The sequence below is a fragment of the Leptosomus discolor genome, chromosome 17 (genome assembly GCF_034619465.1).
Source record: "Leptosomus discolor isolate bLepDis1 chromosome 17, bLepDis1.hap2, whole genome shotgun sequence".
NCBI lineage: Eukaryota > Metazoa > Chordata > Aves > Leptosomiformes > Leptosomidae > Leptosomus > Leptosomus discolor.
The window spans coordinates 4,782,190-4,808,727 of NC_141407.1; the positions used below are offsets into that span (position 1 = coordinate 4,782,190).

A 26,538-nucleotide genomic window follows, 5' to 3' on the forward strand; every position below is an offset into this window, starting at 1 on the left:
GCTGTAAGGATTATTGGTGAAATGGAGAACTTTTCCTATGAGGAGACTGTGAGTGTGTGGCTTGCTTAATTCAACGAAGCAGAGGCTAGGAGGTGCTCCTTATGAAAATACATAGAGACAAGGAAAGGAAAGCACAGAATGCTTCAACGACTCCAGGTTAGAAAAAGAATAATTTGCCAGCCCTTCACTGGCTGTGAAGCTTCAGAGATGTCATCATAGGACTTCTAGTTTCAGAAGAACACATAACAGAGAGGTGCCCAGGAACAAGAGACAATGGTTTACCTGTCTTGGCATGTTCTGCTGGCTGAGGCAACTCAGTATTTTATTTTGTCTCGTTGTGTAGGTATATGTAAACTTCATTCTTGCATCCCTAGCTCTTGCATTCCACAGAAAACGGTCTGTGGTGGGTTTGTGAGGACTGTCCTCATAACTGTGTGTGTTAGACGAGATTTTTCTTCGGTGTGGGAACCTCAGTCTAGGCCAGTCAGACTTGTGCTAAAGTGAGACTGTGGCTTACACGAACTCCTTCAGAGTTGAAGTATTTTCTTTTCCTAAACAGCAATAAACGGTGTTTTACTCTTACACTATTCTGTCCTCACCACAGTGTCTTCCAGCCATCCCAAGAAAGATATGGTAAGATGATCCCTGCTGACATTGGCAAGAAAAGGGCATGTTACCAAGGGATGCGATTGTCATTGGTCATAGCTCTCTTGAGTATGCCTAGGTATTTGCTTCATTATTCAATGTAGATTAACAAAAATCAGATCATTTAGCTGATTATCTGCTAATAAATGGTGTAATTTTTACTTCAGGCATACAGCTCATGCTGTCGTCGTGAACACAGCGTTCCCGGTGGCTGCTGCCAACAATAAGGAAAGAGAAGGTCACTTCTTAATAGCTCATACTTTCATTTTCTTGTTTTCAGAGTTAAGCGTAATCAGAGTCCATGTTTGTGATAATAGTCAGTCCATTAAGCGTTGTGGTAATTGACTCTACATACCTGAGAAATCTCACTGAGAAGATTGCACTGAGATGTGGTGATTTTGTGAGGAGTGCATCACAGCAGTTTGAAAGTTAGTAGTGTAACTAAAAGTCAGGTCAAATGTGTTCAGTAAGTCAGTGTTCATATCTGTCCTGCAGCTGAATACAGATGGTTTATGGTTGTATAATCTCTCTGAGGAAAGACTGGAGAGGAAGGGAGAAAGATTTCATTAAAACAAAACCTGACCTATGCAACTCTGGTATAATCTTTATATTTGAATCGAAGTCCACTCACCTTGATTCTTTTTAGTCTTTATGCTAATAAAATTATAACTGCTGTTAAATTTGCTTTTTTAAAGTTCATATTAATCATGGTCTTTGTTCTAGGAAATTCTATTAGTTTTTGCCACAGATGAGTGTTTTCAGATGTAGGTAAATAACATCTTTATTCCAGCTGGGGCCTCGTTGTCAAGTTTATAGTCATTATCTAATCTTCAAATAGTTTTAACTGCTAGAAATGCTGCAGTACAGTCAAGTATCACAATTTTTCCTCCCTGTGAGACAGTGCCGTAGAAGAAAAATAAATACTGTCGGTGTATAGCCTAGTGAGAAGCCTGTCTTATCCCAAAGTGCAGAGTGTGATTTGAAGCAGTTATGCCTCTTGGGTACAGCCTGACAGGCACAGTTACTTCCATAGGAAAACAATAGACTGCAATCCCTTTCTCATCACTGGAGCGTCAGTTCAGCACGTGTGGCACATGCTGTCTCTGCAAACATAGTGCCACTGTCCCATGCTTGTATGGCCTTGCGTAAGGGCAAAAAGACCCCAGCCCCCTCTGTTTCTAGCTGTCCCTATGAAGGTATGAGTCCTGTCAGAGTATGGCTAAGATGTAGCAGTCCTTACGGGTGTTTACAGATTCCAGAAGTGCATGTAGATTCTGAAAATGGTTGAGGCCATTAATTGAAGAAGAGCAATGGATATCAGTGAGGCTTGTTCGAAGCTGGGAAGGTGTTTCAGGGAGGATTCAATGTGTGCTTGTCCTGCTCTTGAGTCTCTTCTAAGTCATGTCTAGCAGATGTCTGACACGTTTCAGCCGTTCTTCTGTTAAGCTGGCTGTGTGAAACGCTCTTTTGTCTTTTCCTTTGCCAATCCCAGATATGTGCTGTCAGGCAACTGAGAGAGGGCTCTGGGGTAAAAAAGATGGTCTGATGCCATAATTGTTCTAATAGGCTACAAAGTGTGTAGATAACAAATGGGGATGTCTGATTAGCTTATTTTATTATTGTTTTTACCTTAATTTATGCAATATGCTAAGGCTTGCACCTGAATGGTTAAAGATTTTTAGATTGCCCTCAGTTTAGGAGAAGGACCATAGGGCAAACACCAAGAAAACACTGCTTTCATGCCATCTCTCTCACCTTTTTGGCTGCAGTGCCTGATGTGTAGTTAACTGAAGTATCCATATAATTGCAGTATGGTTCTAAGTGGGTAAGTATATTTAATACCAATTCCGTTGATCAGAAACTGAATCTAATTTCTCAATTACTTAATATAATCATAATCTTTTGAAGCATCATATCTTTAATTAATCAGATTATTGCGCAGATATCTTAAAATTACAATGATCTGTATAAAAATGAGCAATGAATTTATTAGAAACTTCATGCTCAATTGAAGTGCAGAGCTAAAATCTTTAGCAGGACACTTAAAAAAAATCTTTGTTTCTGTGTATCTGCACTTTCACCGGGGGGGCTCTGGGAATGCATTGCATTTTAATGAGGTTTCCTGTACTCTTAAATACTGTATGCAGCTATACTCACAAATATCCCTTCTATCTACCAAAATCAAGAGGAGAGATATTTTATAGGGCTTGATGAGGATGTGGATAAAGCAATATAATGCAGAAGGTATTTGTTTAATTTATGGTGATGGTGTCATTCAATTTCTAGTGTAAAGAGAAATCTTTTAAGCAAAGAGACAATTGTCTTCTTAAATTAATCGTAAGACCTTATTTCCAAAAGTAAATGTCCAGTAAATGAGCTTTTTGTGCATCTGAATTGCACTTAGGAGCCTAGACTATTGCAGTGTAGGACAGCAATAGAAAGTTTGTCTACAGTACTTCCAAAGTGTCTTGTTTTACACTTATGTAGAAGGTGTTAACAAATCCTCGTAGGTTACTAAAAGAAATATTGATGTACTGTCAGTTAAACTGTTTCAGAGCATGTTTCAAATTTAGATTTTTAGAAGCTGTCCTTCACTGGGCCATCTCAGCTGCATGTCCATTTGGACTGCAACATGAAGGGCAGGTGTGCTTGGGGATAATAAGCTCGGAGTACCTAATTCACATGTCGCAGTGAACCAAGGATTAAATGGTGACTGAAACCATGGTTTGTGTGACAGAAAAGGGTTTCTTATTAGAATCATGTCATTCAGTATCCTGAAAAGTGATTGTGTTTTGATTCTTTCACCTTCTACCTTTCAAGTCTTAGAACAAAATGCTTTAAGCATTTAAGGTTTCCTGGCCCAGTTCAGGCTTGATACTCTTTTAAGAAATAAGAACTGGGGAATTCAGAATATCTTTCTTTAAAAACATTTTCTGTTGGAAATGTATTCTTCTCAGTTTCAGCCTCAAATTGGAGATGATCTATCCCAGAGACAGGAAAAAGGCCTTGGATGATGAAATAGGAATTTTATTTCTGTATCTTTGTTACCAAGCAAGTTTTGTATAACAAGGATAGTACAGCCTGAAACGGTTTCAAAATGAAGGGCATAGTGAACATAAAATACTGAAAATTAGTCCATTTTACAGTTTGGAATTCATCTAAAATAAACAGCCTCAGCAGGTATTTAACTGTTCACAACCTGTTAGCAAATAATTTCCTCACAGCAGAGGATGGAGGGAAACTGCCTTGGAGTCACTACATGGGGCTGCCTCAGCAAAATGTGGCTGATGGTCATTTTTTGAGATTACCTGTGATTTGTCACTGGCTGCAGGTGGCTAAGGATGTGTCAGAATAACTCACACTGAGTGGTGGATGTGCTGTGATGGGCGCCTTTTTAACAAACTCTGAACTGTCTTTAGAGGTAACTTCTTTTTTTTTGTTAATGTTGCCCTAAATTTTCTCTCCTCTCCTCTCCTCTGCTTGTCCCTCTTCAATACAGAGTTTATAACACTGCAGCTGCAGCTCTGCTAAATGTTCTGGCTCGGTGGCAGACTCATAGCTGTAATTAGAGAGGCACTTTTGCACATATGCTTACATAGCGTAGTAGGAAATTTGGTTAAACAGGAAGGGAGCTCTATATATTTTCAAGAACTCACACGTGGTATTAGGCAGAGATCTATGTATTCTTGGCACGTATTTACTATATGTTTTGCTCTTTGGGCAAAGAATTTACACAGAGAAGTCTGGAGGCTAAAAGCAAGCATATCTTCCCATCATTCCCATGTTTACAATGTGCTGCAGAGGACAGCAGGGCTTCCAGTGCTCTGTGTTTGCCCCACTTTTACTGTGATTCTGAAAAGCATCCTGGATATTGCGGTGCAAATGGTACACCCAGGAACATCAAGGGAGAAAATGTGTATGAAAAATGCCGAGATAGAATAAATGAACTAAAAAAAAAAAAATTAAAAAATCAGGTAACAGATTGTTAAATTTTGAATCTCTAGCTGATTGTTAGTTCTTCAACCATCGGTCAACTGATCAGACTTTGCAAGGTCTTTTCCATTGTCTAGCATTTGCCCTTCTGCCCCCAGTCTGACTCCAGGGCACCTGAAAGCAGAGCAGCTGGCTAACCACTGTCATTTCTGGGGTTGACTTGCTCCTGACACATTGAATGAAGATCATGGTTTAACTGAAAACAATTTCAAATACATATCTCCAAATATCCTTGACATTGCACTTTATATGTAATTTGAAACAGTAAATGTCAGCAACAAGTAAAAGGATATTTTGTAAGAGATAACCTCAACCTGAGATATGTACAAACTTGTAGCTGTAAGAATTGTTAGACCACAATAAAAGTTATTTATACAGTCACTCCTTGGGAGTAGCTTCCAATAACCACGTTATTAAATTTAACAAGATATCCCGATTGCCACACTCATTGCAAGTCATTATCATTGTATTAGCCAATTAGATTTTATTTGTTGATACTCAGTAACAGATGATATCTATCTTTTTAGATAAATTTCTGATATTTAATCAGTGTACAGTTGAGCTGGTACATATTAAGTATGCTAGCTCAAATATCAAGGAGTGGCCTTTGGAGACCTGCACAATGCTTGAACTTTAATTGCACGTGTCCTTCAGAAGCAATTTAAACAAAATACCAGTAGTATTCACCAAGAATCAAGTCACCATATTAGTCTTCTACAAGAAAACTTTTAAACTATTGATATTTCTTTTTGGAACGACTCCGAATACAGATGGGAGGTGTGGTGTATACCCAGCTACCCTTTTGTCCTTGTGCGCGCTGGGGGTAGCTTTCTGTGAGTGCAAAAATAAGATGTAGTCATGAGACTGTGCAAGGTGTTAGTGGGGGGTTGGCTTTGCGAAGGTGTTGCGGTGAAGCTTCGGAGAATGCCGAGTGCAAACAGCTTTACTGAGGCCTTTGCAGACTGAATGGTGGGAACTTCCAAAGAGAACAGGGGACTTTCTAAAGTTCAGCACTGGTTTAATCTTCTTCCTTTGGCTTCATTTGGAAAGACAGTTGAGCTAATGGAATGATTATGAAAATGCCAGACCAATAAGCACTTACTTTCTTCTCTAAGAATTGTATGTCTGTTCTAGTTACATTTGATTGCAACCAGATCATGTTTAACTTTATGCTGTGTTCACTGGTGTGGCAGTAAACCACACTTCCTACCCTTATTTAAGCTAGTCTTCATGTTTTCTGACCATGAACTTCAAAGAAAACATCTCGGCTACAAGCAGATCTTCCTCCAAAACAGGAGCCCCCACAGCACTAAAGGAACAGCAGTACAGGGAAAAGAGAAAGATTAGAAGACTTGTAGATGGTATTGGAATTCCTGAAATTGTACCTTCTCAGACAATGTTTTATTCATCACCAAAAATAATGTGAGTCAGTCAATGACTGCTTCTTGCTTAAAGTTCAAACACAATAATCTGAAGTTTGTATAAAAGCTCATTGAGAAAGATAGGCTTACTAATGGAATATAAAATAAGTGAGAAACAGCTATCTCCAGACAGTTTTTTGCTGCCTTAGTGGATGGTAAAAGTAAAATAAGTACATAATTTAAACGACTGTGCAGCTTGAACAGGTATTCCCTGTGACATTACAAAATGCTGAAGTGAAGTAAGTCGATGGAGAGTTCTGACTGATCAAGACTCCAGTGCAAGAGTTGATGTAGGATTTAGTGAAAACGCACCATAAATACAATGTTAAATAGTCCTGGTATGGTACACTGAATAATTAGACACAAGAATTTTCAGATGCTGGAGGGAAAGAAAAGCAATGTTACCTTTTTTTTCAGAAACGATACCCATAAATGGTTTTTACTGAAAAATATAGCTTAAGCTTCAACAAACACAGCTAATCATTTAAGATGGATTTTTGGAATACAGAATGGTGTTATTTTAGGAAAAAATTTAGTCCTGTAACTTAAACAAATTGAAGCAAAGTAAGGCTTATCTTATATTTACAGTACAAGAATAAAAGCAAGTAAGTGCTACAAATTTTCGTTTTTAAAGAGGTATCTTCATTTCATCATACTATGAATAAATCAGGAGCCTACTTCAAGGGTGGAAAGCCATTAAACTCATGAATTAAAAAGATTATTAGCTAGAATTGTAAGGAAAGACAATGGGGAATGTCTGTTTAAGAATCTTCCATGGTTCTGTAAAACTGTTAATTTTACAAGTTTCATTATGTTGGGATATGCAAATCTGAAAACCCTTCATGTAAATAAATCTTGGTTTGTTTCAGCAGACTGAAACTAAACTGGACTTGCAAAGTTAGGGTTCTTTGAAAAGGTGCAGTGTATTGACGGGCTTTTTTCTGTAGCTTAAAAAAAAATCCAATGAGACTATAGCTATGGATATACTTATGATTAAATAAAGCAATAAAATGTTAATATTGAGCTATTGAAATAGTGACAGCTAAGCTGTCAGAAGCAAAAAGATTCTTGGTATTAAATGAAGGACATACATTCTGGCAAGTGAAGTTAGATGAGTCATCCTAGATTTGGACATATAAATTTAAACAAATGACATTTAGTGTTAGTTTTACTCCTAGGATACTTCAAAGCTATTTTACTGATCCTTGGTGGATTATGAAGTACAGAATTAGTAATGAATGTATGAGCTGGTCTAGAGCTCAAATTGAGACGTGTAGGCAAGCTTTTGCAAAGAGAAACCTATAATAATGAATTTAAGAATGAAAACTTCACTTAACCTGACAAGTTCAGGAAATACAGCTTAAATACTTGTTCCATATGTATCAGGATCCTAGCCACAATGCTTGTTTTGCAGCAGAGTGGCTCCGGGATTAGGAGGATAACTGGTAAACTTGGGCAGAGTCTGTTGCCCATTTGGGACCAATAATTTCTGCAGAGAAGTGCTGGAAGAAAAACTTCTTATTACAGGGAGGACACTTCGTCTTTAGGTGTTTCACTAGGCAATGCTAGACCTATTCACTCTGTCGCTGTCATAACATTAAGCTATGTTATTGATGACGTTCGTCATGAAGACCATACCTGATGCCTTGTGCAGGGTCAGCAGTGTTTTTATTGTAGCAAGGTTTCTGTGATGCACGTGCAACCATTGATTGTAGTCATGCCTGTGTTGTGTGTGTGTACATGGAAACTGTGCTCATAAGCCGCTTCAAAGTGTGTGGAAATAGATGCGTAGTGTTGAACCCACAAAGATAGCAATTTGATATTGCATACGAATTTGGAGAAGATATTAAAAAAATGTATACCCATAGTATGACAGTCTTCCTTAATGGATTCATAGCACTTGAAATCACTGTGATACAAAAAATTCCATTCTTGAGCCTACTTTGGGACCATTATAGTTTCCAGGTGAAAGGAAAAGCTTTTCTAAGCTGCATTCAGGTTTTTCAGGGATTAACTTGTTTTAGGAGGAAAAAACCTACCAAACCTATAGATACATATTTTAATCCTAAAATGAAGTCATTTCCATCACTGCAGTTAAAAACAAACGCACTTTCTGCACACACCCCCCCACACCTTGAAAGATCTGATTGCCAGGACGTGGAACATGCAAAAGGAACGAAATTTTGTCAAATCTCACAAGAATGTTCTATACCTAAGCCAGACAGTTGTTACCAATATCTCGGAGGACTAGCACCTTCCAGAGTGTAGATAAAACCTTCTCTGCTTATGTGTGAATCTAATAATAGGATGTTAAGAGTAAGACGGAAAGAAAAGAAATGGAACTGTCCTGTGGCAGGTGAATCGTGCCTTAACAATGAGGACTGATACTTGCAGTAGAAACCAAATCATATACGGGAAATATACATATTTCCTCCCTCTTCAGAAATCACTGATGTTTACTTCTAAAACCCAGAACATCTGGATACCTTGAGAGAAGCACTTTTGTGAGCACCAGAAGTAGAGAAGCCTGGTTTTCAGTGGATTTGTGTTTCATGGTTGAGTGACTTATATGAATTTATGCTAGGTCTAAGCTCAGTTCTTAAACAACAGACATCAGAAAAAGATGTTATGAATGCTTTACTTTGGAGTTTATACCTTATTATACATTGGGAAATGACTTCTCGACTTCTCAGTTTCTCCTGGTGTAGATCCTCTGTTAACTAGTGTGGCACAAAAATTGATCAAAGCTTTCCCTGCAGTTTGCGGAGTCATAGTGTCTTTCTCTTCCTTGTAGAGTCTGAGTTTAAATACATGGTGAACGCGTGGTGCCCTTTGACTCAGTAAAGAGAACTCTTTTCTCTTTGCAGAAACATTTTCCTTGAAAATCTGGGAACATGGAATAAATAGTTGATTGAAGTTGGCCAGTTACAACAGCAGGTTGATAATGTAATGGCAGAAGGATGATTTTCTGACAAAGGAGATATACCCATTTACCATTGGCCCTTCTGAAGCTTCCCACCTTGTGCTGTGCAGATGCCTAAGGCTATACAAAGTGCACTGCTTCTAGGGTGTTACTGTTGGAACTAATGATATCTCAAGTGACAAGCGCCGCCTTCTAATCCCTCCATACTTGTCCTTTGGCATGGCATCTGCTGAGAGTTGAGGCTGTTGGACAGTGCTCATAGAAATAGGTCTGGTCTGCAGAATTTGGGTCTGCTTTCTTGTTCAGCTTAGCATTTTGGCCTGCTTCTGTGCATGGTTCTGATGTCTTCTGTCTTAATCTTTCTGGAAGCAGTAGAAAGTACATAAAGCACTAACTGCTTTTCCTGGGAGAGGAAACCCCACTATCCCTTGATTTATCCCATCTTAAATGAAGCAACTCAGCACAAATTTACATGCACGTTTTTATTCTCCTCCCTCTCCACAAGAATATATAATAAGATTTCTCAAGAATATGCTATGTGAAGTCTACAGTCTGAAAAAGAAGTTATAAATGGATTTTTATACAATAAACCCCATAATAGAAGTTATCCTAATGAACCAAATGCATCTCTTACAGCCCTTGTAAACAAGAGTGTCTTTGAAAGAGGTGAGAATGAGTGATCAGAAACAGTGGTGTGTTAATTTATGGAGTTTTGTGACTCCTAAGTACTACCTTATCATAATAGCACTTGTTTCTTCCTCTACTTACCTCATATTTTGTGAGGCTAAGGTCTAAGTTGATGGACTAAATCTCAGCTCTTATGAGAGTTTCAAAAGGGATGTTGCACAGAAAAGTATTGAATATTTATTAATTTCTGCCTTTTTTGGGGTGTGTTTTGTTTGTTTGATTTGTGTGGATTTTTTGTTTGTTTGTTTTAAAATAAATAAGAGTGAAAGCTAACTACTTATCCCCCAGAAGAAGGGCCTGGAATGGGACAAGGGAGACTGATGTTCTTGCTGTTTCAACCCCGTCCCCATCTTGGGAATGCAGTAAATGCCCGATCAAATTGTCGGATGCTGTGCTATTTTCTGTGTATATTTAGAAACACTGGATAACCGATGAGGTTTCTCACATCAGTATGTTTCTTTATCCCTTTTTAGAAGTATTTGCGTTTTTTTTATCTGGTGAGTCCGTCAGAGTTTGACATTGGATGACTTTATAAAACATTCTACTAATTGGATTTGTTAAAATAAATAAATCAAACACTAATTGGAATGCGCCCTGCCATTATTTTTGCTTACTGAATTAGATATAATGGCGTGAAGTTCTCTTTATCATATTTGTGCACTTATTTAAACAACCCCCGGCGCACACTTCTGCAAATTCAATTATATATTCAAAGGAGGCATTCAATTTATGCAAGGCTGGTTTACATTTAATCCGGGGGCAAGTCTCAGTAACTGATGATAGGTCTGCTCAAGATTAATTAGCATCACTCAGATGAGCAGTGGCATTGTTACAAGCCTGCAGTATAAAACAAGGGATATTTTATCCTTCTTACATGAGCTGTTATTTGCTTCAATGTGAGCCTTTTCAGGAAGGTAAAAGCTTCTTCCTTGTTTGAGTTTCATTTTGTGAAAAGGGGGGTCAGCACCACATGCGTTATCTAACAATATCAAAGTCCTCTTCATTTGCTTTTGTTTTGCCCCACGTAGCAGCTGCATTTGTCAGTGTTTAATTTTCAGCCAACTGGGGAAAACTCAAAGATCCCAGTTTGCTTCCTAAAAATCCTCATTCTTGTTAACAATTTATGAAGACGTGGAACCCCACTTTGGTGAATGTGTAAATGTTTTCATTTTCCTCAAACAGTTTTGTGATACTGCGGCTAAAATTACAACGTGCAAACCTGGTATCTAAATTCATTGAGTGGTTATCTTTTCCTTTCAATTTGAGGATTGTTTTTTCTACATTAATGAATATTCCTGTTTTGCTGCCCAGCAGTTAGGTTTCAGGAGTGGATGATTTTATGTTAGGATGGATCAAATCTTTTTTCCTCCCTCTTCATGTTCCAGCATATTTAGGTGTAGCTCATATTCAGGTATCCACACAGGCAGAGTGTCTTAGGAAATGCTGAACGTTAAGCTTATGCTGACATCAGCGAAAATAACACGTCTGCCCATTTTAGCCTGTTGGCCTATTTTGAAGTTACTGTTCCTACTTAAATGGACACTTAAAATCTACTAATAAATTTTTAGTTTAAACTGAAATTCCTTAGTGGGGACTAATTGAATTTCTACGTATCTTGCAGTGAGGTGTGGGTCTAGCCAAGTGGATCAGTGGATCCCATTAGGTGAGCACAGGAGCAGCTGTACAAGTGCAATCAGACATCAAATGCACCTTCGCCCGGTTTCCTGGCTAGCTGGTGTAGGAGCTTATTGTCCTGAACACACACTTGAAAGTAAGAGCACTTTCATCTCCTGGGTCAACAATATTCTGCAGAAAAGGTATTATGCCATGCTTTTTCTCAGACTCTTCCTCCTCCTTCAACAGGGACTCGAGCTTGTAGGGTGTGCTCTGTTCAGCAGGACCCACCTGAGGACGCTTTCTGTGGTGAGCTCCTGGGGTTCCCTGGTCTGGCACGCTGGCCTCAGCGAGACTGTGGGCCCTGAAGATGGATGGAGCCACTCGGTTTGTCTGGGGCAGTGGCAAAGCTGTGGCTGAGGTGGATCCGGGTGTGGTGATGCGGTGATGGCCCCTCAGCCCACCTCGCTCCTCTTCCAGGAGACGGTGGTGGAAATACAGCCCACCTTGACCGCGAGGCTGGGTTTGCATTTTGAAGTGGCTGGTTGTGTTCTCAAGGGCTGTGTTCGTGCCCTGTGTCCCTGTGCTGGCAGCGGTGGGGGCTGGTGGGCGGCCTCTGGGAGGAGAGGCCATGCCTGCCCCGCGCCAGGCCGGCTGCTTCCTCGAAGGCTGCCACGAGGGCAGCGAGCCCCTCAGTGAGGCTGCAGGTGCCTCTGGGGGACATGTTTAAGAAAGGGCAACGTGCCAGGACGGGGGAGAGGAATGGTGTGAGAAGCTGTGCTGCAGACAACCGAGGTCAGTGGAGGAGGAAGAGTGCGGTGGGTCTCGAATTCCTGAGATGAAATAGTGTGGAAGTTGTACAGGTGCTTTTTGGAACGTGGCTGCCTGTAACTGAAGCCGTAATGTCACGTCTGTCATGTTCTGCAGAAGAGATAGGACTAAGACCACCTGTGATATCCTTGTTCGGCAGATATGAACGCAAGACACTGTGACTGTTGGAGTAACCCCAAAATCTGTGATATTCTGGATGTTGTGATTCTTTCCCGTTCCATAATACAAGGTACACTGTAATAGTGCGAACAGAGGGGAGCTGACTTCTTAGCTGGGTCCCAGCTGAGTCTTCACTTCTAATTCTGCTTTCTTCTGACATGCTGTAGCAACTAGCAGGTGGAGGCTTCCTTCCTTTTGGTACCTGAGATCCATGCAGCCAGCCTCCTTGTCTGAGCCCTTCAAGTTGACTCCTGTTTTTTCTCCTTGTCCTCATTTCCTGCAAATTCACCTCTCCGAATTCCAATTCTGTTGCTTCTAGTAAATAAATCCTTCTGCCTTATTGCCCTGTCACTATGTGTTTAGTGGTTTCTCCAGTAACCTTCTTTTTCTTTAAAATGTAGATGTCTTGCTGCTACTTTTAAGGCTTTCTGCAGTTTTTCCTTTCCTTTCTTATCCAATTGTGCTACAAGGTTAGCTTTGACTTTCAGACAAGGCACTTCAAAGTGTCCTCAGGTGTGGTCTCTTATCAGTGGAAACTCCCAATTAATTTCCAGAAGTTCTCATGGTGTCTCCTTTTCAACTCCTCCTCCAACTTCACCTCTCTTAGCATGTATAAAATCACCTATTTAGCTGATTATACTGGTATATTGACAGTTACATTCACTGTTAAATGAAGACTGCTACCCAATATTTTGCTACTATTGCTTGTTTTGCTTCTGGGACTTTGTAGCAGTGCCCGTGCAATTTTCTCTGTGTACATGAGGCCTCATACAATTGTCTGGCTTGATCAGAGAATTTGTTTACAGTCTCTTCAAAGTAATAGCTCAGAGACAGCACCATTATTGTGCGCTGTAGTATGCTGAACAGAGGTTGTGTGGAAATGGTGTATGTCTGAAGTTTTGCTATTAAAGTGAATCTATCAAAATTAGGATGCCTTGCTTGGAGACTGAGAGTGGAGTATTTGATATCATCTCTCATACACACTCACTGTGAAAAAGGTGACTTTCAGTGGCATTATGTACTCCCACACAATGCAGAACACCTTTATTTTCATTTAGACGTTTTAATGAGCATGTTTAATATTTTAAATTTGGACTTTTTCACCTAAATTAAATAAAAAAAATTAGGGAAACAGTTTAAGTGTAATCCTGCTCATTTTGACAGCTGTAAAAGCTTCACAAGTACGCTAAATTTAAAGCAAGAATTTATAAAATATTGTAAAATAATGTCACTTCAGAAATATTTGCAGACTGTACTGAAATAGGCAAGCTTGCAAGGGTCATACAATGTGCTATTGACAGATCTATTTATAATGAAAATATACCATATATCAAATTAAATTGTTATTTTTTGAGGTCAAGCTTGATCTTTAAACTTTTCCCTAGTAACAGAATGTTTTGGGGTGTCAGGTACTCTGCCCAACAAATTATTTCTATTTAAGTATATAAATAAGAATGTGTGAAGTTTCATAGAATGACTCAGAAAACCAGTTGCACTTGGAGTGCACATAAAGTCCTTTAACAGAATAAGGCTTTAATAAATATTAATGACATGGTATATATTTGCATTTGTCATATACGAGGAGTTCCCTAGGAACTGAGACAAGTTTGGGCTTTCTTGGAGCTAGAGAATACAAAATACAGCTGAAAACTAAAGAAGGCCTCAATGTCCGTGGTGTTGGATAATTCTTATTGCAAAGAAACCACAGATCACTCTCGTACCAGCTTTTTTTTTGTGTGTGTGTGTAGGCAATGCAGCCCGTGGGAAGGAGTAGAGAGTCAGGAACATCTCTGCGTATAACTGATTAGTGTCAAGAGCAATTGGCAGTTTGGTTGGCAGAGCAAGTTAGTGTCGCCTTGAGCATTGCTCAGTCCTTGCAGCTCTGAAGTGTTAGATGTGTCCAGTTGACTTTGGAGGACTCGTATCCGCAGAGAAAAATTATCCTTGCTTCCCTAAGAGAGAAAAACAAAGCAGTACAGAGAGACTATTGGCATGATTAAGGTCTAAACTCAAGGACCTAGGCTTGCCTGATCTAATGGATCCAGTACTGAAATGTGTTTGGCAGGCTAAGTTGGGTGGATGTGACGAGGAACGTGCCTGAGGTTGTGTAAAGGAATATCCTACCAGGGAATAAACCAGCTTGATTTGTCTGCGTGACACAAGGTTTGAAGATCTGCGTTGGAATACAAAATCTCATTCAACTGTCATGGGTTTCACTTGATTCATAAATGTTCAGGCAGCTGCCAGGTTATTTATGACAGTTAACTGCTTCCAAGTATTTCAGGAATTGCAGTAGGAAAGATCATTTAGTCAACAGTCTGGAAGGTGTGAATGCTGGTTGCCATCCACCTCTTGTTATTGTCTTGTCAAGAAACTAGAGGGTTGCACTCAAAAGTATTTACTCAAAAGACCTTGAGGAATGGTCATGTACCACTCAGGGCTTCATGCTGTTATGCATAAGGGATGGTTGAAAGGAAGCTTGCACTGCACATAGGTGAAACCCAACCTTGTGTGATTCAAGGCTTAAAAGCGAACAGAGGTGAGGATTCACTGTAGGAACAGTGATGCTGTGCTCGTTTATCACTTATGTTCCTTCTTCCTCTTTTTTGAATATCTGACTTGGAGGTTTATGTAATTAAGAATCAGTTACTGGGACCCAAATGCAAATGTTCCTGCATGTGCAAGTCATGTTGTCCTTGAAAATGTAAAGACAACAAATTGAAATAAAGGGAACTGGTCTAAGAAACAGTAGCATGGAAGGAAGTAAAAAAAGGCTTCCAATGGATATAAAGTGTGGAAAGTACAAAAATATTTTCTGGATTTTTCTGCTACCTGAAATCTAATATTTAGGAACTTAATTTTATTTTTCCCTTTTTTTCCTGTGCAAACTTGTGTACAAAATATTTAAGTAAATGACCTACTATAAACATATACAAATAACTAATACAGGAATGTGTTAATTTTTCTTGATTTTAGGTGGCTGCTCATTTGATGAGCACTACAGTAATTGTGGTTACAGTGTGGCCTTGGGAACCAATGGATTTACCTGGGAGCAGATTAATACCTGGGAAAAGCCAACAATGGATCCTGCTGTCCCAACTGGTAAGTAAGAAGCCTCAGCAACAGGGAGGAGATATTATTCTTTGGGAGACTCAGCTGTTAGCCCTAGATAGATGTGTGTTGGGTCTGAGTACCCACAACAATGAGGCAGGATTTTATTCAGTGATAAAAAGATGACTGTTGTGTTCAAAATAATCTGACAACAGAATTCATAAATGTGAGATGGCTTTTTATTTTATTTGCCATTTGATATTCTTGCTGAATTGTTTTATGTTCCTTGTTACTATTTTTTTTTCTGCATTTGAGAGGAAATGTTTCAGATATAATATTCTAAGGTTTGGCCAGCTTTTTGCATGTTTCAGGATCAGAGAGCTGTCTTATCTGGGAAGATACATGTTTGAGAGGCCAGAAACTGTAAAGCCTTGTAATGTCTGGGAATATCAGACCTTCCAGTTGCCATTTAGCTCTTAACTGACACTTTAAAATCCTAATTCTGAGAAAGACAAGAAAATTTCTAAAGAATTAACTGTAGTAGCTAGTGCTTGATTAGGCTGGAATTTCAGACAGTGAAATTTTCATATGCAAGAAAAACATTTCCAACAGAGAGAGTTACGAGAATATCTAATTCAGTGACTTATATTGAGAATATCCGATAATAGCGTAATCTCCCATGTGGTACTTGGAATACTCTCCGAAGAGCTCACAGTAATGGTAATTTCCAATAGTTTTCTTTTGTCATTGGAAGTTTCCGTTATGTGGTGTATAGGTGTATATGGGAATAAGTTTCTCTAGCCTTAATAAAAGTGCTGTGGAATGATGCTTTATTCGCAATGAAAAAGAACTTGTTTTAAGACAGCACACCAAAAGTTTCTAAAACTCATAGCTTGTCTGTGTTCCTTGCCACCTAAAATAGCAGTGCAAGCCGCTGTAACGGACACAATGGCAAACAGACCTGACCAGTCAGTTCAGACTTTGATTTTAGTCCTAAGAAAGAAGTATTTGTTCTGTTTAGTGCATTGCAGTGTGAGAAGCATGAGCTACATGGCAAAACTGGAATATAATGTTGTTCAAAAGGTATTCTTATTCCTGTAATTGTTGGGGTACGGGACTTGTAATTGCTGGCTGCCTGTTAAGGATACTATGTAAAGCTGATGCAACAATAGCTTCCTGCTGTAGCCACTGATAGTCAGCCCAGTCTTCGTCCCTGTGTGCTTGTTACCAGGAGAAAACAAGCATGCAAGATCCTGGCCTAGCTGCAGTTTCTCCATCACCAAAGCTTGGTTAAGTTGTGAGGTTTTATTATTGGAAATTGTTCAGAACAGGATCTTTCCAAGTGTGTAACACCTTGTACTGCTTGATTTAGCTGTGGCATCCCCAAAGAATTTAATTGTGAAAGCTGCAGTTTTCTGGTCCTGTCTGTGAGAAGGTATTTCATCATTCTGGCTGTTGGTGCTTTTTTAATGATGGCAATTTTATCTCTGTGGTTCCTCAGCTTCTATCCTGTTGTGTCCTATTCCCTGACCCTGGGAAAGCCCTAGCTAGAGAGACATGATAGATCTTTGAATTAACTGATCTCAGACCGATCTGAAGAAATAAAAACCTACGCAGTTTTGATGCAATTTGGAAAGTGACAAATCAATAGGAGGGCTTGGACTGGATGAGTTCAGTAATTTGTCAACTGTAAATGTTAAGGTAGGCCTGTCTTTCTGGCCTCCATATGAGGTTGTATTGTCACCTGAAGTATGCCGGAACCGTGGGGAAATCAGTAGACAAACAACAGTCTGGAATGGCGTGGTAAAAAACCCCACCAAAACCATAAAACCAACCACAAAACACTACAATGTAATTTTTAACAAGACTTTCAGTTTTATTTCTTCTTAAATAAATACAGAGTGGTGTGTGTTTTCCCACTTAGCACATCATTCTATGATATCTAGTAGCACTAATAAATGAATAAAGATGTTAGAGCGGCTGTAAATTTAATAAAGGTTAGACATCAAATAAATGCAGAAAGCTTTGTTGTAGAAACATGGAAAGGTAAAGCAGCCATTAACTTGGAATATGCCGATAAAGAAATATTATCTAAGGAGAATTTTAAGGAGTGTAAGGGGAAATGACTCAGTTCCTCATGGACTATTCACAGAGCAAAGGGCAAAATCAGTAGGTAGAAAAGATCAACCACAACAAATGTTTACGGAAGGCTCTAGTTACAAAAACACGTTTTCCAGAGCCGTCCAAATCATGAAACCCTTGAAGTAAATTACAGTGGTCGATTGGCCTGCCCAAAGCTAGCAGAGACATTCAGAGCTATTACTGAGAGCGTATTGCTGGGTAGAATCGTAATGCATGTTGTTTGTATTGGTTACTCACTGAAAATCTGTTTTGTGAGAACGAAAGATGTTTACTTAATATTCATCTGGTGACAAAGCCAGGCGCATAAACTGATGATCAGCACGTTCAGCTCCTACAAGCAGGGACATCTTTACAACCAGAGCACTAGGACATTTGGTGATTGACTTTCCATTCCGTTTAATTTCCCCACAGCTGCTGAAAGCAGCAGTGTGTAAATCCATTGAGCTGCAGGGTGTAAGAGGTGGTAATAAAGAGGTGTTTGTGGAATAAGCATCTTCTGGTGGCCAGCCGCTGCCAGGAAAGCTCCTTAGCACCAGGAGTGGTAACAGGAGTGCCAGAATGCGTAGGGTTCTGAGAAGGCAAGCAGTAATGTCGATTTTCTTTATCAGGATGATATTTTTAGATGGTACCTTATTTTGTAGCTGGAAATACACTGAAATACTACATTGTGGAAACAGTGAAAACTAGAAGTGAGCAGGCGTTGGGTTGGTTCAAGGAAACTGAAGTCAGTCTGCAGCACAGGGTGCTGGGAGACGTTGTTGGCAAAAAGCATGGCCTGCCCCCACCCTGGCCAGCCAGCCTACGTTACCATTGCTGTCAGAGCTGTTTTCTTCTGTAAAATGTATCAGATTTCATAAGCACGAGCAGGTCCCTTTGAATTCAACCACACCACAGAATTCTGTCCTCCTGAATACTAATGATATTATCTAGCACTACTTACAGTACTTTTCATCGTTAGATCTCAGAGTGCTCTTCAAAGGAGGTCAGTACTATGAATGAGAGCCTGAGTCTGTAGTGCTGTGTAATTCTCTGCTGACACACTGCTGCAAAGGTCTCTACCTAGGGATGACTTTCTATTATTTCCTTTTTTTAAATTAACATATTAAAAAAAAAAAAAGGCTCCGTTAGCAGTGTAGAAGTTTGTAGGCAATTTGTTGTACTCCATTGCTAGCAAATAAACTGTTTTCCATGAATTCTATGATTAACTTCTTAGGGCTGGAAACAGTGTTAATTGGGGGATTAAGAACCAGATGTTTGTTATTACCAATAAATGTTTCAAAAACATGAAAGAAATAAACTGTAGGTATCCAATCCCCAGGCTTTGGTGGGACTCTCATTCCACCTCCTTGTACAATAGCAGGAGCGATTATAACAAAATATTGTTCAACAGATGGGTGTTTACTTGAGCCTGAATAACTCAGTGATGAGTATTCTACAGCCTTTGGGCTGGTTGTTCCACTCTCTGAGTTATAAAGGTTCTCAGTCCTTCATTTTCCTTTTTATGGCTTAATCTCATTATTTTTTGTTCCATCTTTGACTAGGGAGAATAATCAGCTGTTGCTCTCATTTATAATCTCTTTTATATAGTTACATGCAGTTAAGTCTTTGTTTTGCAGGACTAAACAGACCCAGTCCTTTTAACCTTTCTTAATTCAGTGTCTCACTTCCTTCCCTTTTCCCTATGCCTTCAATCATTGCGTTGTTATCTTTTTCTCCTAGTTGCCTAAAGCTGTGTTACCAAGCAGGGGTTCAATACTCTGCATGACAGCGCTGGCAGGGCACAAGACTTTTAATTCTGTTAAAGAAGTTCAAAGTACAGCAAGCAGGTTTCTCCTGCTCCTCTTTATGTCCTTCTTGCATTTTTCATTCCTCTTTTTCTGTAAATATTCAGTCTTTATGTGCTGGTATTAGGTGATGTGGCATGGATGTGGCCCTACAGTTTGTGTCGGATCGTGGAAGTTATTTTCTTGGTGGTAAAGTAGGGCCTGAGTGAATTTTTCTGTATTTTTGAGGCAGATACTTGATTAGTACAAGAGGGAAATGTGTTTAACTAGCCAGACAAAAGTACTGGCTTTGTTTTTCATGTTACAATATTGCAGTATTCCAGGGACCCTGGACCTGCCCGCTCTTGCAGCGGTTGCAAGAATAATATTAATAATGAAAGTATTTAACATTTGCATGTTCAAAGTATTTTACTATCGTTTCCTAATTAACTCCAATGGAGACTTAACCAGGGCTGACGAGACTGAAGTAATTACTTTAACTGTATTAAATACAATTCCGCTCTGAACACGAAGCCATTGTGCCATGTGCCTCTATACAGCAGCGTTCCTTGGTCTTGGATTTACTGTTAATCTCAAGTTTGCTTTTCTGAAGTTGCCCTGGTCCAAGTCAGCAGGTAAGCAATCAGCACACAGAGGCTGAAGATCTGCCCCGTCTGCCTGACTGCTCACTTCCCTTCATGCATGTGAACTGACACGTGGTGTAAGTGCTACTTTACTTTGTGGATATTTGCGTGTGTATATATACATAGATACGTATCGAGATGCGTGCTCCATATTACTGATGTTTCTTGCTGAATTGCTTTCTAAGTAGACATCCTGTTTATCTAGGAAAGAGAAGTTTAGATGTTACGAATTTAGGGATGAGCAAAATGTTTGGAACAAGTTATAGTATTTATATATATAGAAATAGAGTTACAACACTTGTATGTTGCTTAGCAAGTGCAAATTGCCTCACTTCGCTCGGTTATTCCACAGAGTCCACAAATTTTCTGCAAAGAGAAACGGGACCTGTTAACAACCAGAAGTGTTTTTGTGGTAGAAATAAATGCATTTTTATCTTTCTAAGAGCCAAACTTGCTTGCGATGTCTACCTTGTGGTTTGAAAGATGCAAAATAGTTGTGGAAAATGTCACTGATACCTAGTTCTGTGGAATTCGTGTGTGCGTTTCTGTCAAGTGTATCAAGCGGCAGACAGCTGCTGTAGCAGCAGTGGCTCAGAAGTGCACGCATAGTGTCCTTGTGCTTCCTCTGTTTATTATTGAGCTAAAGGATTCAAACTGTGTTATGGTGCTTCAGAAGACTGTGGCAGGTTAGTGCCAAATATGTGGCTGCTAACTACACCGTTAGTGCTCGTGGCAGTTGCAGCACTGACAGGTCTGGTTCACCCTTCAGCGATGCAGTCGGCATTTCCTCTATCGTCTTCCCTGGTGAACTTGGAGGAGGAGTCTGTGCTGAATCCTCTTAAAGGTGGATGTTTTGAGATAATAGTTGGCAAGGGTAAGGCACAAATGGGTTCCGAGTGCTTTCTCGAGTGCCTTGTGTGGCCCAATGAAGTGAGCGCAGCTCAGGGAGCTGTCTAGTGTGTGCAACTCATCACTTCCCTTGAATGCACTGCATCACCTCACCGAGAATTTGTAGCAGAATTTCTTTCTTTTCTCTTGCAACAGAGGTAAGGGATGGGGACTCTTCCCACATCTGAGTGACTGTGTTCTTTTGTTCCGGTAACTGAAGGGCTCTCTGAAAGAACAGAAGGGTTATCATCGTTAGTGTTGCCTCGTGAACTACTTATTTAGTGGGCAAACACCATAGACACGATGTGTCTGGATACCAGATGGCTAAATTCTACTTGGACTCCACTGAACTGAGTGAAGTTTTATGTTAGTCTAATAGGCCAAATGCTTTCTGATGTCACCTTCCTCTTCTCGTTGAGTGGCACCATGGAGTTACAGCATGAATGAATAATTATGAAACAGCTTTCCTTGAGGAAGGTGATAACAGTCCATCTATGCCCACACTGAAGACAGGCAGGATCCTTTAATTTCGTTCAGGAGGTTACTGATGTGAAGTTAGCGTTAACCTCTACAAAGCACAGAGAACCTCTGCATAGGTCAGACATTGGTCTTTTTTCTTGTTTCTTTTTTTTTTTTTTTCCAGGCTATAATGAATGCCAACAGTAGTGAATTCAACATTTGTAAAGTTGAAAGGCAATGCAATAAAATTAACATTTTCCTGTGTCTGAGTGTATTAATTCTTGCTTACAAGAAAATATACAAACTTGTTAAAGGAATAAATTAAAATTCAACTGTGTATATGATGAATCATGATCCAATTTTGTCTGAGAGGGAGAAAGAAATCTAGCTCAGCTGTCTGTGTATCGTTTTTCTCCAAAAAATATTTTTTGCAGGGGAAATTACTAAGAATGAGTCAAGTATGTTTCTCCCCACTCTTTCAGTTCCATACAAGTAAATAGATTAGTCTGGGGCTAGGTAATGAACTCAAAGTAATTTCTCAGCTTTTAAAGTCTACGCAGAAAAGGGATTTTTGGAAGCTTTCCCCGGTGTGTTTTTATTTTGCTGTTTACTATGCAGCTTCATGTGTTTTGGGGTTCTTTTTCATAGTTGCAGATGTAAATAATTCTTCCTCATTTCTGGAATTTCATCCCTATTTTATACTCACCTGAGTTTTGGGGGTCGGTTGCTTAGTTTCCTGGATTTATGTTAGTGGATGTGCGTGAGAATGTTTAGACTATCGGTAAAGTGTACTATCTTGGCCTGTTAATGAATATAGCTTTGGGAGGAACGTAACCTTGCAAGCAACTAGAGGGAGCTTTTTCTGCACTATGGCCTTTAGTTGCTGTATCTCGCTTTATCCAACAAGACCCCCAAAAGCCATTACTATAACTGACTGTGACGGCTGCTCGAAGCCCAGCATTAGGATTTAGCTGTCCCTCAGAGGAGTGTCTTGTCACCCACATTTTTTACTATCTCCTCTGAGGTCTGGGTTGTCAGTAACTAAATCGTACCTGTGTCAGTATACAGTTTTGCTTCTTCAGGCCGGGAAAGCCAGAGATGAAGACCATGAGCAATTGCTTCTTTTGCACAGAACTGATGTCAGAAAGGTAGCAGCTCGAAGCGGTTAGTCTTAAGAGCAATTCTTACAAATATTTGCTTTCTGTCTTCTGTTCTTGTTTCTAACACAAAGTAGAACCTTTATTTTGCGATTTGACGATTAGTTTTGGATGGAATAGAAATAGTGAGGGACCGCTTGACCAAAGTACATGTGAAATTGAAGACCTGTAAATTAAGAATGTCACACTTAAAAGCTAAGTAGTTAGGTATTCTGTGATGTTAGATGCAAGAGGAGTTGATTTAATTAGAACATTTACCTCTCTAGAGGCCTTCTGCTGAAGGGAAATTACATCTCAGTTTTGAATACTTTGTCATTCATATTGTAAGCGTGAGAGAGAATTTCTCCTTGTGTGCCATTGAGAGAGGTCAGCAGAAGCGTGCTTCCACTTAAATGTAGATGGCACTTTGGCACTGAAATCAAGCTTAGCAAGGATGCGTAGCCTTCTCTGAACACACATGGTATAAAGAAATGTTATCAAAGGAATCTGAAAGAATGACTTCTAGGAAGGCCTTTTAATGACCCTGAAGGGATTGCTGTCTGTAGGGAATACATGTAGTTACTGCACCTTGATGTGTTAAATGGTACATTTGAACTGTTGTCAGTCTATTTCTGATCCTTTTCTGTGAAAGCTGTCAGAAACAGAGCTGTTTGTGAATGTTAGGACCTTTCTATTATCACCATTAGTGAGACCATGACACTTCTAAAGCGCTGCTGTAACATCATTCAACATCACCCTAGGAGGAAGGACAAGAAAGCCATTGTTGTACCTGTTTTTCCTCCACGGTTTCAGTACTGAAGCATATTAATTTTTCTTAGTGCCTCTTGCCTCTAGCAGGAACTGATGCCTTTCAGCATCTTAGCGCACTGTCTGCGTTTTTCGTAATCTGTTATTTTGAGCTCTGTTAGGACATGCTGTCTAGATGCCAAGTGTGTTAAAACTGTTTTTTGTTTGAGAGCCAAGTTAGGTAATTGTATAGCCACAGCAATGGAAAAACTTTAAAAGCTTCAGGAGTTGGGAGATGGAAAGGAGATGTTTTTTCCAAGTAGATGAAACATAGTTAAATTCTGTTGAAATAAATATGGTTTCATCGAAATAAGGCTAGAACACAAAACAAGCTTTGACTAAGACCTTTTGGTTTAAATACTTATTTCTGTGGAAAATCTTTCTATAGTAAGGATCAGATTGATAATTTGATACCCCTTCACTCATATTAGAAAATTTGGAGCAAGAAGTAAAGCATGCTTAAGGAAGAACAGGAGTAAGCAAGGTGCATTTGTAGAATGAGGGACGGGGAAGGTCTTTCTGGCAAAGATGGGATACTAAAATTTATATATGTGAAGCTAGTGGATCTTAAGGAACAGAGGAAAAGCAGTGACTAAAGTAGGAACAATTGTTTTAGAAGGAATAGGTAGATTCTGGTGATATTGAAGGAATTGACAGGATTAGGGAATATTGCAGGTCTAGTGAGAGCAAAGGTGTTTGTCGCAACCTTTCAAGAGTGAATTTTGAAGCATACAGAAATTTCAGTATTTTTTTTTTTCCAAACTGTGAACCTCATCTCTCTTGGGTATTTCTTCTTTATCTTAAAAGGTTGACTAGCAAGCTAGAGATGGAAAAATCTAACAGGAAAGTAGTTCCAAGGAAAGAATGACCTGAGAGCTCTCCATGGGACAGATGGCCAAGGTCAAGGCAGGCCAGATTTGAAAAAAGCAAGGAGAAGGTTATGAATGAACAGGCAAATGATGACAGGTAAGGGTTTAGAAAAGGAAGTTCTGAGGAAATTATAGGAAAAATTATCCTCAGAATTGATCCAAGAAAGCAACTGAGGTATTAAAAAGGCATTCAAAGCAGAGGCTGGGCAGAATACAGGAAAGGCAAAAAGTGTAGTTCCAGTTGTTGCTCAGTCCCACATGTGCTTTAATAGCAGAGCCTTGCCAAGTCTGTCTGTATGAATTTTCAGCTTTTTGTAGTTGCTTAACACAGTCAGTGGAATTCTCCTGAAGTCCCTTAAATTCAGTGGGAACTGGGTGTGATCTCTTACAGGGACTGTATACTACAGTGGATTGCTGGCTAATACTCTACTTTTTCCCCCCCCCATTTCTTGTTTTTCCCAATGAACTCTTGTCTTTCTCTCTGCTTACTTTTTCCTTCTGTCCCAAAACCATCACACCATTTACCAGACTCTCAACATCAGAGTACAAAGCTATGGTACAGTATCTAAGATGGAAGTGTTGAGAATTATTTACCTAGTGCTTTTTCTTTACTATAGGCCTGATTCAGTGTATAGTGAAATAGTTGGAAGTCTTTCCACCAGCTTCAAAATAGACAGGATGGGGATTCATAATGAGCAGTGTATCCAGTCTAGATTTTCAAATACTTCAGTATTTAGTTAGGATACAGATTGTTTAGATGGAATGGTAATAACCTCTGTTCGCTGATTCCACTGAGAACTGTTGCTATTAAGAATTTGTGGGGAAAAAGAGAGTTCATTTTTTATGCGTAGGAAATATTAGCATTTGCTGTTCCCAGTATTAGATATTTAGTGCATGTAATTTGGCACATGAAAAATACTGGCTTTAAATAAGTCTATTTTCCAAAACTCTTTTATACACGTACAATAGGAAGTTGATAGCAACAATATTAATATATTCTCACAGGAAAAAATAATGTATGCATCTCCTACATAGGCAATTCAACCTCCTCTATATCATTCATCCCTTTTAGAAGGGAATGGAAACTGTTGTGGTTGTATTCCTTTGAGATGGAAGTTGTAATATTACAAATTATCACTTGTTTTCAGTATTGACTAGAAAAATAAATGCAATTATGTTCATGAATGTTGAAAATTAAGCAAAATAAAGGAATTGTATGTGTTTGAGGATCTTTTGAAATGAAAAGCTGTATTCACTGAATTCTCATCGGCTCTTTCTCACTGTCATGTTTCATGACGTGAACTCTCAATTGAATGAACAGCTGCAGTAAAAATGGCACCAGCCAAGTCACAGGGAATTCACAGGAAACTGAGACGTTTCAGGCTGCAACACAAGCCCTTTTTGGGCTCTCATTTACCTTGAGAAATGCTTGGCTTTTTATTAGTATAATGTCTATAAATATAGAGAAGTCTCAAGCCCTTGTTTATGGTACATACTTGGTACCTTGGGGTAGGTCTCGTACAAACAGAACAAGGGTGCTTCACTGTCATTATAGAGAGGGTTTATATTTCTAATTGTGGAAATGTTTTTTTTTTTTTCTTCTGATCATCTTTGGGTTTACTTACAGTGCAAGCGTGAGAGTAATATGAAGGAAATGTGTTGATCAGAAGGATATTCTAAGGAAAGCAGAACAGGAATCCTGCAACACAGCTAAGGTGTTTAAGAGCCTTCTTGGTTCATCTATGTCTTCTAAAACGACTACCCTTAACAGTAAAGATCTGGCCACATCTCTTTGATCCTTGAAAATACCATCTATTGCCTCATTTGGATGTTGGCTGAGTCAGGCTGTAATCTCAATGGATGTTTTATCCCATCTTCCCACTATGCCTCTGGCACACCCAGCAGCGTAAACTGTGTGTGGAAGGATGCTGAAAGAACAACCTCAGAGGCAGTAAGTGGTCTGCCATCTTCAAACCCATGAAATAGCAGAGCTGTTTCTCTGATTAATTTTAAGATGCTTTAGAACAAATGTTTTATGTACTGAAGGATTATGCAGTGCTTCCATTTTTTAATTTACTTCTATACCACGCATCTTTAATGCCCAAGTTAGTAATTCTTTAAGCAGTATGACTAACATTTTCACAGGATAACTGTTAGTGATACCTCCTCATGAGTCAGGCTTAGCTATTCTCCATTCAGATACCACATGAAAATGTAAAACCTTCAAAAGTTCCCTTTCACTCCATCCCTCTTTCGTTTTCCATGTGTATGAGACTTTTTGTATTTCTTTTTTTCCTGCAATACCATCTTCATGTTATGATCTGCTTGAGTTATGGTAGTGAAGATCAGGCTGTGAAGAATCTTGGCAATAAAAGCCAAATCACCTTCTCCCTTGCCTCCAGCCTAATCAGGATATAATCAAGGCATTTAAAAACCCCAACCCCCCCAAACTATAAGCTAAATTAACTTCTTGCTAAATTTGATGCTGTCTAGGGTGACTGAGTGA

At 39.3% G+C, this 26,538-nt stretch overlaps 1 protein-coding gene across 2 annotated transcripts in view; it reads left to right on the forward strand.

Moving 5' to 3' along the window:
• The window catches only part of PTPRT (protein tyrosine phosphatase receptor type T), a 462,769-nt gene that overhangs the window by 113,624 nt on the left and 322,607 nt on the right, over positions 1-26,538 (forward strand). For both annotated transcript variants that reach the window (XM_086474655.1, XM_086474654.1), the window contains exon 2: positions 15,250-15,375. In XM_086474655.1, the coding sequence (XP_086330781.1) occupies positions 15,250-15,375 (126 nt within the window). The remainder of the gene's footprint in view (positions 1-15,249; positions 15,376-26,538) is intronic.